This window comes from Sinocyclocheilus grahami, unplaced genomic scaffold (assembly GCF_001515645.1).
Source record: "Sinocyclocheilus grahami isolate Dianchi unplaced genomic scaffold, SAMN03320097.WGS_v1.1 scaffold384.1, whole genome shotgun sequence".
NCBI classification, from domain to species: domain Eukaryota; kingdom Metazoa; phylum Chordata; class Actinopteri; order Cypriniformes; family Cyprinidae; genus Sinocyclocheilus; species Sinocyclocheilus grahami.
The window spans coordinates 602,153-620,057 of NW_015505563.1; the positions used below are offsets into that span (position 1 = coordinate 602,153).

Genomic DNA, 17,905 nt, shown 5'->3' on the forward strand with positions numbered 1-17,905 from the left:
AGTACGATCTTATGCTTTGGAATGTAGTGAAGTAAAAGTAAAAGTTACTCAAAATAAAACGACTCCAGTAAAGTACAGATACTTGAAAAATGTACTTAAGTACAGTAACGAAGTAAAGCTACTCCGTTACTGTCCACCACTGAGTTTCAGTGTTAATTGTTTTGAAAATGTGATGTCTGAGTGGACAAGTGTGTTTAAGCAGTTGAGAAAAACTGTAATGATCATTATTACAATATCAAGAGCAATAATCATCGATTTCATTTCATGTTTTGGTTCCTGTTTTTTATTTTGTTTTTAATTTTACAATTTACAATTTGACAATAAAAAACAGTCTGTGTAAATAAGCGGATATGTCAGATGCAGCATCAGTCCCACCTTTGCAGTGTAGAGAAAACATTTTGGTGGTGAAAAAAACTGATTTGCAACAGTCTCTATTAGTGATTAATTTAAGTTAGTTCTATTGGTTAAGGTACTTATTAAATATTTAAGTATTTGACATAAGTAAACAACATAAATTAAACAAATGAGAAATGTATGCGTATCAAAAGCAGCCCAATTCCTAATGAAAAATTGTGTAAGCACAAGTGTGTGTGTGTGTGCTTACACAACAAGTCTGGCAACCCTACTAGTAAGTGAAACTTACCAAATGTTCCTTCCTGAGACCGGATGCTCTACCTTTATTCATACACCACAAAAATGTTGAAATTTTCAGTCTTCCAGTTTACTATAAAGTCATAACATTAAACATTTTGCATTATGTTCATTATATAAGGAGGAAAAAATAATTTGTTCTTCGTTATCATTAAATAGATAACTGATTTTCAGTTTTGCAAAAAAATTAAAATAAAATAGACAACATCCTATTTGATTGTAATTATTGAATCATAGAAGCAACAAAAATTATAATGATTGAATCACAGAAGCAACAAAGACCTTTTTTTTCAACAGGATAACTTATTCTTTATTGAATTTCCTTCGTGGATTCCATAGAACAATACAACCAAATTTCTGGATAATTTTGGTGATTGAGTTTTCAGCATGGTCATAAACATTTTCATCAATATCTTCATAAACGCTAAGAATATATCATACACATTAAATACAGCACAACCCAAAGGCATCGAGAGTTTCACAAGACATATCAAACACGACTAACAACGGAGAAGTTGAGTAGCATATTCATTTGGAAGAGGGGAAGAGTGGGCCAGAGCAGAGAATGGAAGAGAAAGAGAGAGAAAGAGAGAGAGAATGAGGGAGGGAGAGACACGCTAATACATTTAGCAGGCCGATGGCCTTCTACCAAAAGCGAAACCTGGTTTTCCTCAAAGTCGCAGGCAAATTAAATAGTCTGAAAAAATATCAAATAGATAGTTATAAGTCTGGGTAAGCTTGCATTATGAGCATCTGATCATGCAATAATATAAAGGATCTCATCATAACAACGTCTGCTGCATCAGCCCTAAATAAAACGATGATCAACTCTGGGCAAAAACTAATCTGGTGCATTTACTAGATTAATAAAATGTTTACTCAGCATCCTTGCATCTGAAAGTGCTAGACTTTCATATATACTGTTTAAATACTATACAAAACAATAACTTTAAAGACTTTATTACATCAGTTAACCTGCCATAAACATGGTTCAAATGATACATTTCGCAGCTAATTTAAATGACCCCCTTGATTCCAGCCGAGAGGTCAAGCTATCATATACACCAGATATTTTTGATCATTTGCATTTGGAATGCTTGATCAAGCAGAAAAATAATCTAAACTGGCATTCCGGTGATGTTTTGATGCAAATCATGGGAATTTCACACTATAGCAGTTCATGATATCGCTTAAAGAATGAGCAGGTACTTTATATATATTTTTATATGTACATCTGAAAATATACCTCAATATCGCAGGCTTAAATCCTGTGATAATGCATATGCTTTTGAGAGAGGGAAACAAGAAAATATTGATGAAATTGAAACTGGCACGTATATCTACATTACTGACATCTCAACACACAGGATTGATTCTCTCTATCCGGTGCTCACACAACACAACACAAACAAAACCCCAGTCCATATATATATTTATATATCGATTTTTAGCATCCTCTAACTTAAACAGCACTACATCAACACAGCACTCAGATGCATTGTGTCATGAACAACCACGCTAATTCTGCACTGAGAAGGCATGTGCTTTTCACAAGACAAAGATTTGAAAGAGAGAGAACTAAACAAAGTCAACATTTTCAGTCAGGAAATGAGAAATGCTTTAAGATACCCTTGACCGTTTTGCTTGCTGGTTGAAATAATGTGGTCCCTCCATGAGCCCTGGACGCTCTGCACCGCCTCAGTCTCAGTCACATCAGTGCTCCATCCCACCCGTGAAGAAATAAAAACCAACAAAATACCCAACAAAAGAGGTCAACATAGAAATGGAACAAACTGTACCAAACCACGACCCACCAGAGGTAAACATTTTCAAGGAACAAATTCTGTAGGGCTTTGTGAATTTTTCACGTTATTGTTATTATATTTATTTAGGGTCTCTAAATTTAACTAGACTACAGTGGAATAATCCCATATATATCCTTAGGAAATATTTATATTTATATATATTCGTTTATAATGATATCTATACAGCACAGACAAATACATTCTCTCAAGTTTAGCATTACTATTGTCAACATTATTAATTCAAAATTCATATAGCAATATGATTCATATACTTTTTCATATGTTGTTACAGTATTCAAGTGTTTTGAAATTTGATCAAACTTTTTTAGTTGTATACATCACAATAATAAACAGCACATTAAAATTCATCCGCTCTATCCCCCTCCCATCCATATGTGATTTTGGATTAGACCCCTTGCCCTTCCTCCCTCCCTCCCGCCCACCTTATCTTTCACAGACGTAAGCACAGACGCACAAACAGGGAGAAGTGTGGTTTTGTGGGTAGGATTCAGGCACCACACTGCTAGAGTCACACGATCAACTTCTTTCTGTGGAGAGACAATGAGACACACTAGTTGAGATTATGCTGATATTAAAAGTCGGGTCAATAACTGATAAATTCCATTTTATTTTGTCTAAATAAATATGAAATTTAGTAGTAAACAAGTGGATTTAAGGTTTAAAGATTCACTTTAAGTGACAAGGTTTAAAGATTAACTTTAAGTGAGCTAAAAGGGATGCCAAAAACAGAGTAAAAGCAACAAAAAAAAAAGGTGGTCAGGCATGATTAAACATCAGTCAATACTAAACCACTAACCAACTAAACCATATCAAAGCCACTCACCAGTCATCTCCTGCTTCCTCAGATATTTCTCCGCTCACATCTGGTTGGAAAAGGAGGTGGGTGCCCCCTGTTGGTCATATCCACCCTGAACGTAGTCTCCACCTTGATTGTAGCCTTGCTGGCTGTAATCGGGCTGGTAGCCTCCCTGGGAGCCGGCGTACGGGTCCTGCTGCCCATAACCTCCCTGCCCGAAGGAATCAGGGGCGGGCTGCTTCTCCTGAGCGGGCTGTTGGCGCATAAATGGTGCGACGATCCCGGTCTCCTTGAATACAAACCACAGGTTCCCCGTCCACAAGATCAGGTTGAGGAAGCCAAAGACCTGGAGAGAAAAGTAAATAAAAATAAGGTTTATAATTCAGTTTAAAAGTTTGCTCTAATCACAAGAGAGACATTGGAAGACCTGCATAAAAATGTTTTTTTATCAGTAAGGGAATTTCCTGTATGGCCAAGCAGAACTGACTCACCACAGAAGTATTAAGACCAGACATGACGGGGTCGTAAACTTCACGGCAGCGGTTGCCTTCCTGTTCACAAGCAGGGACCAGATCTAGAACCTTCTCTGGGTCTGTAGCTGTCTTGACATCAGACAAACCCTTCGCCCATGCTGCCGAGCTCACCAGCCACATGAAGGTGAATACACACGTCACACCAAAATCCTGCAATCGTATTATTTATATAGAATTATACGTAAATATATAGTCGGTAACAATTTAGAATACTGTTCCATCATTAATGAAGAACTACACAAGAACACATGAGTAACGCAGTATTAACGCACTCATTAGCTGTCTTAACGCTCTAGTAGCTACTAGTATCTAACAAGAAACTCTGATTAATAAAGTAGTAAGTAATAGTGCTTCACTATTAGCTAATCAGTAATTTTTTACTAATTAAAAAATTTTTTTCATACGTCCCCAAGAACTACTAAAAACTACTGTATACAGGTTCATAGTTAATATGAATAATGCATAATGTATAATTCATTCTAAAGTGAAGGTCATGGTAACCCACTGGTAATGACTCAAGTATTACCAAATTCTTTTAGAAGGAATGACTAATTATTTGGATCAGTATTCTAAAGTGAATAACATGATAATTCTCTAGTAATGACTGAAATCATTGTAAGCTTTTGAGAGTTTTGTAAAGAACTGGATAGTAATTATTCAGGTGTTACTACATCCTTCTAAAGGAATTACTAATTATTAGATCAGTATTCTAAAGTGAAGATCATGATAACTCCCTAGTAATTACTAAAATCCTTGTAAACAAAAGGTTTTTGCAAGGTTCTGGTTAGTAATTCATTTTGCTAGATTTGGTAACACTTAAATCATTACTAGTGGGTTTCCGTGATCTTCACTTTAGAATACTGATCCAAATAATTAGTAAATTCTTCAGAAGGATGTAGTAACACTTAAGTCATTACTATCCAAAACCTTATCTCAAAAGCTTACGATGACGTCAGACAAAATTAGGGAGTTGTCATGCTTTTCACTTTAGAATACTGATCCAAGTAATTAGTAGTTCCTTTAAAGGGGTCCTATTATGCTCTTTTACAAAGTCTTGATTTTGTTTTGGGGGTGTACTAGAACAGGCTCTCATACTAGGTTGTTCGAAAAACCACATAATTTTTCACATATTTTACATTATTACAACACCTCTCTCGCCAGTCTGGCATGAATGACTCGAATAGTTCCTGTATCAAATGAAGGCCCGCCTTCTGAAATACGAAATGTGCTGTGATTGGTTAGCTGGGCCAGTGTGTGTTGTGATTGGCAGCACTCGGCGCCTGGTCAGGAAATGTCATGCCCCTTACCATAGCCGCCTGCGAGCTTCAGTGTAAATATTGCGTCAAAATCAAATCAATTTGAGCGCGATTTAAACCCGGATGATTGTAACCATTCTAAGTTCGTCTCCCTTGGGAAAGCTAGCGTGTCTCCGACATAGTGATAACACTCGTTGCCTTCTCTAGTGCAGCTCAACCAGGTCTCGTCCCATTCGTCGATATTTGTGATATCACAAATCCCGGAAAATATGCGTTGTAGTCCAAACGAGTCGTTCGTTGTAGTTTTTGAAAAGTAAATAAAATATCTCCTTTTGAATTGGACTTTGAGCTTTGTAACTTTGCAGATCTTTTTTATGCTCAAACAGCAACATTACAGACTAACTAAAGTTGAAAAAGTCAAATAATAGGACCCCTTTAAAAGGATTTGGTCATACTTGAGTCATTACTAGTGGGTTAGCATGATCTTTACTTTAGAATTAATCATACATTATGTATAATTCACATGAATTATGAACCTGTATACAGTACTTCTTAGTATTTCTCCAGGATATATGAAAAAATAGTAGTTATTGATTAGCTAATAGTGAACTACCAGTTTTAACTGAGCGCTATTACTTTAAATCATTAGTTAGTTAGCTAATAGTAGTTACTAGAATGTTAATAGTGCATACATCAATAATTCACCCAGAATTCTAAATTCTATCTTTGTTTACACACCCTCATGTCATTACAAAGTCAATGCTAAAGAAAATCTGTAGTTCATAGTGACCAGTAAGGGCCAATAAGATCAAAGAGAAAAGAAAAAACAAAACAAAAGAAAGGCACCGAAAGTAGTCCATATCAAGGCCATAACCATTTCTTGAAGATTTTTAGAATGTTGAAGAAAATGCTAGGTCTAATTCTAGTAGAAAAGCAATCAGTTTGAACTATTCGCAAATATGCTCACGTTCACTCTTATTTGTCTGCCTTAATGTGTTGAAAACGCAAAAAAATTCTTGTCTCGTCACATTCAGTTAGGAATTGCACGAATAATGTAAATTATACTGTAAGGATAAAAGAAACTAGAATACTTTGATCTCCTGAGAGGCCATATTTCCAATTCAAAATGGCAATTTTTGAGAAAAAAAGTCAAGTTGGATATAACTGTTGTTTTTTTTACATTTCTATCGTAAAACAGTTGTCAGATATTAAATGTTTCACTACTTCCATTTTACCTCGCTCTCTCAACGTTAAAACTGACGCTTGGTGCTGGAATTCACACTCTGCTACTGTGAACAGTAAACCCTTCTTACTTTGATTTGATTGGCTATCTCAATCATTTTGACACTGACAACCGCTGTTAGACCACTGAGACGGACCAGACTAAACACTTTTCTAAAAAACAGAGCGCTGCCTAATGGATTGCAGCAAAGCAGTACAAGATAATTATACTTGTCCCCTTCAATGTCTACGGTGGTGTAATGTAAGTAAATAATAGCAGATTTTCAATATTTTGGGTGAACCAAGATTTTAACAAACTGCTACCTTAGTGCTTATGTATTATAGAAGAAAACTTACAATCAGTGGTCCTTTATTGTTCTCGCGGTATTTCTCAAAGGCAAAGACATAGATGCTGAGAGCTGCCATGGAATACAGGAATGCAAAAACGGCTATGGTGACAAAGAACTCTGCTGAGGATGAGTAATCCCCAACCAGGAAGAAACGCTCAGTCTGGCCATTCTTGCAGGCAGGGGCATCAAAATACACTTGATGAAGCCTGAAGGAGATACAGGGGAACAGGGTTACTGAGAGAACCATAATACCTTCAAAGCTGGCCATCTCAGCACATTTACAATTTAGCCTAATTTAGAGTTACTATACCAAATCTCAATGGGCTGGAGAAACAGTTCACCTTGGATTATGAACCATGAAGAAAAGGAAAAAAAATTACATATTTAGTGTACTTGGGATTACAGACAACGCTACTTAAATGCTTAAAGGGGTCATATGATGTTGCTAAAAAGAACATTATTTGGTGTATTTGGTGTAATGAAATGTGTTTATGCGGTTTAAGGTAAAAAAAACACATTATTTTCCACATACTGTACATTATTGTTTCTCCTCTATGCCCCGCCTTTCTGAAACGCGTCGATTTTTACAAAGCTCATCGATCTGAAAAGCAAGGTGATTGGCCAGCTATCCAGTGCGTTATGATTTGCCAAATACCTCAAGCATGTGATGGAAATGTTACGCCCCTACCATATTGAGATGATGCCCTGTCAGGCCGGAGCGATGATTCAAACACCAAATACACAAAATAATGATCTTTAAAAAAGCATCATATGACCCCTTTAACTTTTATAAAGGATATCTCTTTGGATTTGAGACTTTAGTCTTTGCAACTTTACAGATCTTCTTTATGCACCAAGAGCTTGTAACACTCCAAAGAGAAAGGAAAAATTGAAATGGCATCATATGACCCATTTAACACTATGTGCTCAGAAGCACTAGAATTTAATAAAACAGGTTTCAAAATGGGGTTCAGAGAAAAATACTGTATATTAAAAAAAGGACAGACAGACAGACAGATAGACAGATAGACAGATAGACAGATAGATAGATAGATAGATAGATAGATAGATGGTTTAAGCTGGTCCTTAGTTGGTCATGAACTGGTTTAAGCTGATCCTGAGCTGGTTATAAGCTGGTTATGTGCTTGTCCTGAGCAGGAGCAAGTTACTTAGGACCAGCTTAAACCAGCTTATAACCAGTTAAGGATCAACTTAAACCAGCTGCCATGCTTCAAAACATACCTAACCAGCATATGCTGTTTTTTTCAACAGGGAAATAACTAAACAAATAAATGTTAACATTTAAAGAATTTAATCAAGATCTTCATAATATGAATAATACATAACATGATGCTATAAAATATTATATTTTACATAACAGTAATAAAAAACGTTACTAATTTTCCCACAAAGTATAGAAGGGTCTTACATACTGCATATAGTTGTGTTTATATTTTAGGAAGTGGGACCCTCATATCAGGGGAAAAAAGGAAAAACCGCAAATGATCAGGGGATCATTTGAAAACCCTGCCAGGTAAAACACCAGAGGGACTGACTTTGTACTGCATTAAAAGCTGTTCCTGTAGTAAATGCATATTGATGAACAAGTAAAACTTTGATATGGTCACACAGGTCTAAAAAGACAGAGGTACCTGAAGGGATACTCAAAATCCACATCTATTTTCAGGTCACTGTCTGATCTGTTTCTGCACTCCACGCTCATCCTGAAGGAGCCGGAGTAACTCCCGCAGGTGGAGAATGCAAAGATGGCAAACACCTGGAAAAGAGATTTATATTTATGCATTTGGCAGATGTTTTTATTCAAATGTATTCAAGGCATAATTTTTTTAAGTTCATGCATTTATGAAACAAGCCTAGCACCTTCTCTTTGCTTAACAAGTGTTTCACATATTTTAGTGACTAGAAGGTTGTTTTGACTACTAAGGTCAAGGTTTGGGACTGAAAAAAAGAAACAGAATGCTTTCTATACATTTTCAGCTGAAGACTCACATTCACACATCAGGAATTACATTTGTGAAGACTGGTGCAAATGTGATAATGTCATATTTTACACATAACAATTGTTTACTGTAGGAGGTTTGTATGAATGCAATTAAAATACAGACTGAATAAACCAAATGAAAGCATCTTTCACCATGTGACACCTGCAACCTGACATGGACATAAGCTCATTATTTTTCCTTTCAGGATTAAGAGTCATAGAGATTACTTATGGACTTTGCCTGGTGGAGGGACTGAATGGAGGATGAAGATATTAAATTTCACTGAGATACTCTGCCATCTGTCATATAGCTGAGCTGGGCTCTGTTATGAACCCAGGAAACATCACAGGAGACTAAAACAACAGGCAAACATCAAGCCACAGTAAATGCTAAACAAAGGCAGACCAAACAAGTCAAATGAGGCCAAGAGAACAAAAACATCTAAACAAAGACTGATAACCAACTGAGTAACTTAACCATAACAATACATACGAATGCAATTATTGTACAAACAAAGCAAAAAGCCTTAACAACTCGTGTTAGAAAAAACAAATCACATAGCCTAGTACCCACCAGACCAGACAAGGTCCAAGAGAGACAATTAAATAATTAGTCAGGCAGGCTACACACTACACAAGACAGACCAAACAAATCAAATCTGATCTAAATCAAACAAAATCATATCAGCTCACATTACCAAGCCCAGAAAAGACTGATCCCAGACAGAGACCAACCCAAATTAACTAAACTGAATTTCGTGGTTCAGTGAATCAGTTAAACTGAGCAAATGTACCAAAAGTAAGCTTATTAAATCAGTTATTATACACAAAAACACTGATTTGGAGAATTTTAATACGTCCAAACAGTTCTGTATTACTTAAATAAAGAGATAAATTATCTTGAATTATTAGAATGATGCTTGTTCTACTGCAAGAGAGAGTACAGACAGATATACAAATGTGGTCTTGGTCAACATTTTACTACAAAGTCTGTTATTTGATGCCATTTTCACTTTGTACAAAGTGAAGAAGCACTGTGTGACCAATAGAGGGCACTAATACTCTGCAATTGTGCGTGTTCTCCCGCGTGCATGATAGGTAAGGGTGCGTTCACCCTGGAGCAGATTTAAACGTTTATTAAAATAATAGCAGATATCTCTACTGTGGTCATACAGAAACAAAGCATCTTTCCAACTGTAATTGTGTGTAGGCTATATACGTTAATTATATTGGCCATGGCATGGCATTGCCTGAATGAACGCAGTACACAACAGCTACAAAATTATACTGCAATTTTAAATAAACTAATATAATATCAAATGTTCAAATGTCAAATTACACAGTACAGGAACATCATAGATGATTGTGGTAAAACCTTAATTTTTCTACTAGGTTGCTTCAAAAGTGAAATGGAAACCATGGTGCAATTTAACACAAAATAATTCAATAAAATGTATTAAAATACGTCATTAAGTGTATCTGTATGATTTAAAATGAACTATTACGTAACTAGCATATGTTGTAGGCCTACTTAAATGTTATGTATTACTGCTGCCAGTTTATTTACAAGTGATTTAGATTTCAAACACACACAAATCTATGTTTTTATGTCACAGTTATATTAAACTGTATCTCCTCTGGGATGTGTAGGCCTACTGTATGTGTAAAGTAGTAAGCTTATGGTAAAATGGTAACCAGTTACAGCTTTTAAGAAACCAGGTCCTAAGCCAAGCCAAAGTCCCTTTAAACCGGGTATTCTATAGTCTTTGGACAAGCTGAGGAAATTACTGACCATATAGAAACCAAAAAAGAAAATAATTCGAGCTGCAACAGACTGCGTATTGTGCAGGAAGTGTTAAGTCTACTGGTGTTGAATGCTTCCATATGTAGGCATGTTTGATTAACAAGTTGAAGTTTTACATACTGTATGTCTTAGATATGTTATATAGGTTATATGAAAAGTGACGGTATCATTTCACCATGTTTGGATATAGGATATGTCGCTTCTCAGCTATAATACACGATGGACATCTGTGCTTTCCAGTTCTTCTAAGTAAATACATTAATGTCTGAAATTCATTTATGGACTAAAATGATTCACACACCATCTAATATAGCCTATATATATATATATATATATACATAAATATAAATTAGAACTTACCCATTCTAAGGCTTTGATGAAGCCCAAAGGGACTTTCAGCACCCTGAACTGCCCATTGGCAACCAACTGTCAAAAAAACAACATTTGAAAAACGTTAGACAAACAGACAGACAGACAAGACAGACAGACAGACAGACAAGACAGACAGACAGATAGATAGATAGATAGATAGATAGATAGATAGATAGATAGATAGATAGATAGATAGATAGATAGATAGATGAAAGTGTAATGGATGATGAGTCTTCACCACGATGACTCATAATACAAACAGACCCCTTCGCTCATATAAGAGCCAATTTATTTTGAAGCGATTGTGAAACCTACGCATAGCATCTGCTACTGAAATCGTCATCGTCGAAAAAACAAAACAAAAACCCAGCAGTAACAGGAGGAAACGAAGATGATTATTTCAAGTCATAAATTCTTTATATCTCTGAAGCAGAAAGCAAAGGAAGGGAAGGTGAGTCTCGAGGACCTTGAGCCATGGCCAGATCGCCTGCGCGCGCGTCACCGCCATCTCCGAGCCCCAGAGCTTCCGAACAGCACGCGACAGAGATTTCTGAAACCATTTTGCATGCCAAAATCTAAAAAAACGATGGCTCTAGCAATCTGGAAAAATGCAAGGCCCTTAATTGAGGACACATATATTAAATGTGGCGCTTAAATGTGACCGTTTTTCTGCTTCATGCATGATGGCATTATTGATATTTGGAAATATTTGCTCATCAGACATTTGGTCTGTGATACTGATTTTATTCGGACATAGTGACGTAGGAAGGTGCGGTTTTACACGACACCATTGTTTGCCCGTGAGGATGGTCCTCCTTTAAACCATGCAAATACAAAAATAAATCAATCGATCAGTACAACGATTTAGATCTCCTCTTTACGCGATTTAATTATTCATTGCAATATATAATATTGGCCTACACACGAATGCAGTTTACATCCCCTTGCAAAAATGTGCATCAGATAATACTCTGTAAATATACGCATCAATAACTATATGATTGTGTGTCATATTCAGTAGACACCGATTTCTCGATCCCTGCCTATATTGCCTAATATTAATTAATAAATAATAATAATAATGAGATAGAAGGATAGCTGAAAGTCACACAGTCACAGTATTGGGATGGAAGTCAGCTGCCATTTTAAAAGCGCATCTACGAGCGTTATCTTCATGTGATAAAGGGCCTCGTGCATTCGCTTTGATTTAATGTTACGCTTTTGCACTAAACGTACATGTAAAATTACAAAATATAATTTGATATCATACCAATAACCGTGCACTTAGTAAATGTATAATAACTGCATGTATCACAACCCTCTAACAAATCGAGCGCTTCATCAGATCTGTATAAAATACTATACAGCAACCATAACGGCATGCGTGTGTTTAAAACGAAAGTATAGGATGTCACGAAAGAAAGCCCCTTGAAATACTGTATCAGTGAACAGACGGGCAGCATCAGCAGGGCACCTCTCCCTATAAGAATTTTCCACCAGCATTTCTAAGCGCATCTTCATCGTATACATATTTATCTTTATGGCCTGACTGAAAGACAAGCAAAAACATATACATATAAGCACAGAAATAATATGCTAAAATCATTTTGAACCCGAATGCCCTACCTGATTTACAATATCCATGTTAGTCGCCTGCTCGTAGACAGGAGAAACAGCTATAATCGGGGGGAGGCAAGCGATAGAAGCGGAACAGCCCACGGAGGGGGAGGGAGAATCAACAGAACAGCAGCTTTAGTTGCGTCACTCACGCGCTTCGAGAACGAGAGCAAAGAGCGAGATGAACCGACCGACGCTGATCGCAGTAGAGCAATGAGACCATTAACCTGTCACCATTTACGTGCTTCTTCTAGCTGTATCTTCAGTGATGCTCTCAAATATGATATTTCCCCCTCTAACGAGTTGTTGTTTCGATGGCAGGCTGCTCGCGCTGCAGAAGCCGTAAATTATGAATGTGATTGATCACTGAACACCAGATACGGCGGCCACTGAGTGCTGAGATTGAATTAGATAGTTTCATTTAGCAGTGGTCCGGTGGAACGTTAAGATGCCATTTGGGAAATAATAACTATTCATGAGCGTCTTCAACAAAAACATCACAGTTATGAATAACTAGATCTACATGAGAATGATGTAGGACTGGATATTCTGGAAAGACAGTTGCTAACTCAGGATCTCACTGGGCTGAAGAAGATGGCATGCTGGAGGCCTGTATCGAACTTCATATTTTCTACTTCAATCTTGTTCAAATTTCATAATGAACCCATACTGTATTTATTAAGATCTTTCACAGTAAGTAAGGAAGGTGTGAATAGAATGTTCTCCTTGTGGGAAGTAACCAGTTGGACTGACAATGATGACTCATACACTGTTCATTTAATAATGAAATGCTAAAACAGGAAATTATTTCTGAAATCTCAGCTAAAAAATATTGAAAAGAAAAAAGAGCACTTGCAGAATATTTGCTATTGTGAGAATTAGATAGATTTTTTTTTTAAATATCCATAATGTATTTTACACTGTATAAAAATTCTGTAGTTTTTACAAAATAATTTTGGCAGCTGTGGTTGCCAGAATAATTTTGTAAAAAATACAGAAAAACTGTAAACACATTTACGGCCAAAACCGGTAAATTGTACTGTATAAAACTGTAATTTAAAAACAAGAAAATTAGAATATAAACCAGTTAATTCATCAATGCACACTGCTATTAAAATCAGTTTTGTACCTTTAACATACTGACAACCACCATAATAATGCAGGTGGTAAAAGAGAAAGCCACATGAAGAATCAAAGCTCATCACAAGTAGCTTCGCCACAAGCAGAAGTATATACTAATATATAGAAGGTGCACAGAGTCATTCATGCAAACACAAAACACCATCATGGTAACACACATGATACTTAAATAATGCATTCTCGCCTGAAAACCTCTTAAAACTACATTCCGTGACGCAAATATATATATATATATTTATATACTTTTTTAAATTAATAATAATGAGCCATAATCGTTTGTTTAAAGTAAAGGGAAAATCCAAAGGTGGGTACATCAGTCTTATTTGTTCTTTTCATGAACGTTTTATGTTAAATATAAGCAACTTTGTCATTGTAGCATTGCTGATGTTGTGTGTGTGTGTGTGTTTCATTAAGAGTAATATTGAATCAACCTTAAGCATTCATTTTGTGCCCAAATATACATAACCAATAACAAAAACTATTAAAAAAACATGATTATTTAAACAAAATACTTTCAAATGTGGAGTGTCATGCAGGGAATTCTGGGAATATCAGTTTACAGTTTTTGACTGTAAATTATACATTGATTTGTTATTTTTACTTCTAAAAACTGTCAAATTAACAGCATTTTACTGTAAAATTACATGAATGTATGGTTAGATATTTTACAGTTTTTCCCTGTATATAGTACAGGAACTTACTGTTAACCTATTAACAATTTTTCCCCGTAGCGTTTTTACAAAATGTTACAGTTAAAATTACACTTATTTTTTACAGTGTATGTTTAATTTGATATTTTAGCTATATTTAATAATATTATTAATTAACATTTAATTCTTATATATACAATTTTGTAATATAACAGCATGTCATATTATGTATAATTGTATAATATCTAGAGCTTTTGGTGTGATAAATATTCTCTCTTAGAAATATAAGCACAAAAGGCAGAATCATGATAAAGTATATTTTTCCCTCCCTCCCTACTTCCTCCTTTTTGAAGCCCAAAGGCCTGCAGCTGTTCTTCTCATTGCTAATAAAAACAGTAATTAGAGGTTCTCTATGTATGTTATGAAAGTGTCTCAATGGCAAAACTCATGTGCTTCAATATCCCTAGCCTCACTATTGTAAATGACGCTTAGAAATGCTTCATTTTGATATAGAAGTAATGATGCATAACATTCTTCATAGATCCAGATGTCTGGAAGAAGGGGACAGTTGCGCTTGAAGGCCGGTAGGGCTAAAGAAAGTGTCCTCCCCCACAATGCACCACCATAATTGAAGCCAGCAGCCTGCAAAGTGGTCTGGTCTCAAATCAGTGCACAATTCAATGCATCAGCACAGCTTGTATTTAAATAAATAAATAATGGGGCACATAATGCACGGGCTTCAAGGGGCTGAAGCCCAGGGGCCTACACTGGAAAGGGAAGGGAAATTATATTTTTCTAATAATCATTTGTATGGGAGTTTGCAGCAGTGACAACAGCTATAAATAAACACACACTTCTGGCAAAGATTGAATTTGCATATTTACTTATATTCACATTTTATGCAGAACAGTGTTGTGAATGTTAACTGGCATAAAAAAAAAAATCTAAATTTCGCATAAATATTTTCCAGGAAGCTAAAAAAAAAGTAGTTTTCTGGAGTAGGGGGCCTACTGTAATGCTGTAGCTGAGGGGCCTCTGGTTATCGTAAGGCACACCTGGTGGTGTGTAAACTGTAGATTATGAATTCTAATCATACTGTAAATAGTCTTTACATATACACCTTCCATAGTTTGAGGTCAGACAGAAATTTGGCTGTCTTAAACCTGTTCTAAATTCCCTTGATAGAGAACACTAAATATTAAGCATATATCTTTCCTCTGGCCAAACAATTTGGGCACATATCTAATAAACACATATAAAGCAACCCAAGTGGAACCTGAACCCACAATCTCCAGCTCCAGAAGTTGATGCCTTATTAGGCCACTGGGCCTTGACATGATTTGTTGCATTTTGTATTACAAAATGGCTTTGCAAAAAGCTTTCCCACAAAATGGCTAAGTTGGCTAGGTTTTCACAATTATGACAGAATTGACAGATTGCAATGTGGAAACATTTCAGCTTTATATTTGTTTACAAATATAATTCAGAATTGAATAAACTCTCATTCAATCTCACATATAAATCTTTAGATATTATAATATTCCATGTGAAGTGGTTATATTAATATTGTTCTGTATATTTACACTAATGAAGTAAAATTGTTGGGGAAGGGAGCAAATGCTGGGGATTACATAGAGATGTGGTATGACAGACAAGTTCACATCTGCAATCTGTCGTCATTTATTTTTAGAAAATGTTCAGTAATTTTTATTTTTACTGTATGAGACCCATGAATAGGGCACAGTGATCACTGTTTCTGTTCTATGGATATGATCAGTAAAAGGAATCTGACAAGACTAAAGTGGCTAGGCATATCAACAACATTTCAAAATCAACCACATGTATAAAACTGGAATAAAAAAAATGAAAACAAACAATTAAATAATAATAACAAAATACAAAATTAAACAACTTAAATTTTTTTTTTGTAAAATAAAAAAAACTTGTTTTTTATTTTATTGTCCTAAAAAAAAAAGTATCCTTGAAATTCCAGCCAGGCTCTTTGCAACCCAACACAAGTCATTTGTTTCTCCTTAAAAGTGTGCTTTTTGTTCCAATATCATGTTTTATTCTAAAATTTAACTTTAAGCTGGAATTGGAGTAAAGACTGAACCCATATTCAAAGACGATTAAACAATACTGGAGCCTATCATGGAAAACTGTGGGGGGGGAAAAATACACACATATACACAAAATGCGAGACAAACCTGTAAAATGATTAAGTGTTAATATTTCAATTATTTATTTGAATAATTTAAAATACTGTATATTTTAGGTAGGAGAATCCCTCTGTAAATGATGCTTCAAAATAAACAGACAAACATAAGAATGATGGAGTAAAAACACATTTACATATATAAAATGTTCAACAAGGTAAGCTGTTTATAAAACGAGTCCTTTCAGAGATCTGAATTTAAAAGAATTTTAAACTGCCATGTTGACAGGGTAAACTGGAGCTGGTTTCTTTCACAGACTGAGTAAGAACCGGTCACAATATTTCAGAACTAAACCACCATTCTCAGCAGAGTCTTTCTGTGACTCAGAGCAGCATGAATAATGTGATTGGTCAGTCAGGATTCTGTTGCTCCACCCACTGGCATCCTGATCAGCTCTTTTTCTGTTATTCAAAAAGATGTAACACAAGTCATTTCATCAGCCAGTTCCTCTTCCTCGTGGCTCCTGATGGGCTCCTCGTCACTGTATATGGGCCCCATGTCTGTGTGGTTCAGGAAGCCTTGACTCTCCCCTGAGCCCCCACGACTCAGGAGATCACTTGCAGCACTTTCCATCTCATCTATGGTCATGTGACAGGCATCTGCAATCTCACAATTTCATCAGCCAGTTCCTCTTCCTCGTGGCTCCTGATGGGCTCCTCGTCACTGTATATGGGCCCCATGTCTGTGTGGTTCAGGAAGCCTTGACTCTCCCCTGAGCCCGCACGACTCAGGAGATCACTTGCAGCACTTTCCATCTCATCTATGGTCATGTGACAGGCATCTGCAATCTCACGCTTGGCAAAGGCTACAAATTTTGGGTCCTTGGCATACAATCCCAAACCCTCAGAGATCAAGATCTGAGGAAGGCAAAAAGAGAAAGATCTGGAGTGACTAATGGCACTATACATGTCAAACTCAGATGACATACAGCATATATTACCATTCACTATTACCGTGATTTTTAAGATTTTTTTTTAAAAGGGGTCCTATTATGCTCTTTTACAAAGTATTGATTTTGTTTTGGGGGTGTGCTAGAACAGGCTCTCATACTAGGTTGTTCGAAAAACACATTATTTTTCACATATTTTACATGAATAGCTGGAATAGTTCCTTTATCAAATGAAGGCCCGCCTTCTGAAATACGAAATGTGCTGTGATTGGTTAGCTGGGCCAGTGTGTGTTGTGATTGGCAGCACTCGGCGCCTGGTCAGGAAATGTCATGCCCCTTACCATAGCCGCCTGCAAGCTTCAGTGTAAATATTGCGTCAATATCAAATCAATTTGAGCGTGATTTAAACCCGGATGATTGTAACCACTCTAAGTTCGTCTCCCTTGGGAAAGCTAGCGTGTCTCCGACATAGTGATAACACTCGTTGCCTTCTCTAGTGCAGCTCAACCAGGTCTCGTCCCATTCGTCGATATTTGTGATATCACAAATCCCGGAAAATATGCGTTGTAGTCCAAACGAGTC

General features: G+C 36.2%; 2 protein-coding genes across 2 annotated transcripts in view; both read right to left on the minus strand.

The window, feature by feature from the left end:
• Window positions 1-934: 934 nt before the first annotated feature.
• Window positions 935-12,689, minus strand: sypa (synaptophysin a). The gene is made up of 7 exons (XM_016231196.1): window positions 12,438-12,689; window positions 10,800-10,865; window positions 8,286-8,410; window positions 6,641-6,839; window positions 3,765-3,956; window positions 3,301-3,619; window positions 935-3,004 (listed from the first exon to the last, which is right to left on the minus strand). Exons 1-6 carry the CDS (start codon window positions 12,453-12,455, stop codon window positions 3,335-3,337), a joined length of 885 nt encoding a protein of 294 aa, XP_016086682.1. The 5' UTR covers window positions 12,456-12,689; the 3' UTR covers window positions 935-3,004; window positions 3,301-3,334.
• A 4,329-nt stretch (window positions 12,690-17,018) lies between these two features.
• The window catches only part of cacna1fb (calcium channel, voltage-dependent, L type, alpha 1F subunit), a 45,324-nt gene continuing 44,437 nt past the window's right edge, over window positions 17,019-17,905 (minus strand). The window contains exon 49 of the mRNA XM_016231124.1: window positions 17,019-17,291. Within this exon, the coding sequence (XP_016086610.1) occupies window positions 17,019-17,291 (273 nt within the window). The remainder of the gene's footprint in view (window positions 17,292-17,905) is intronic.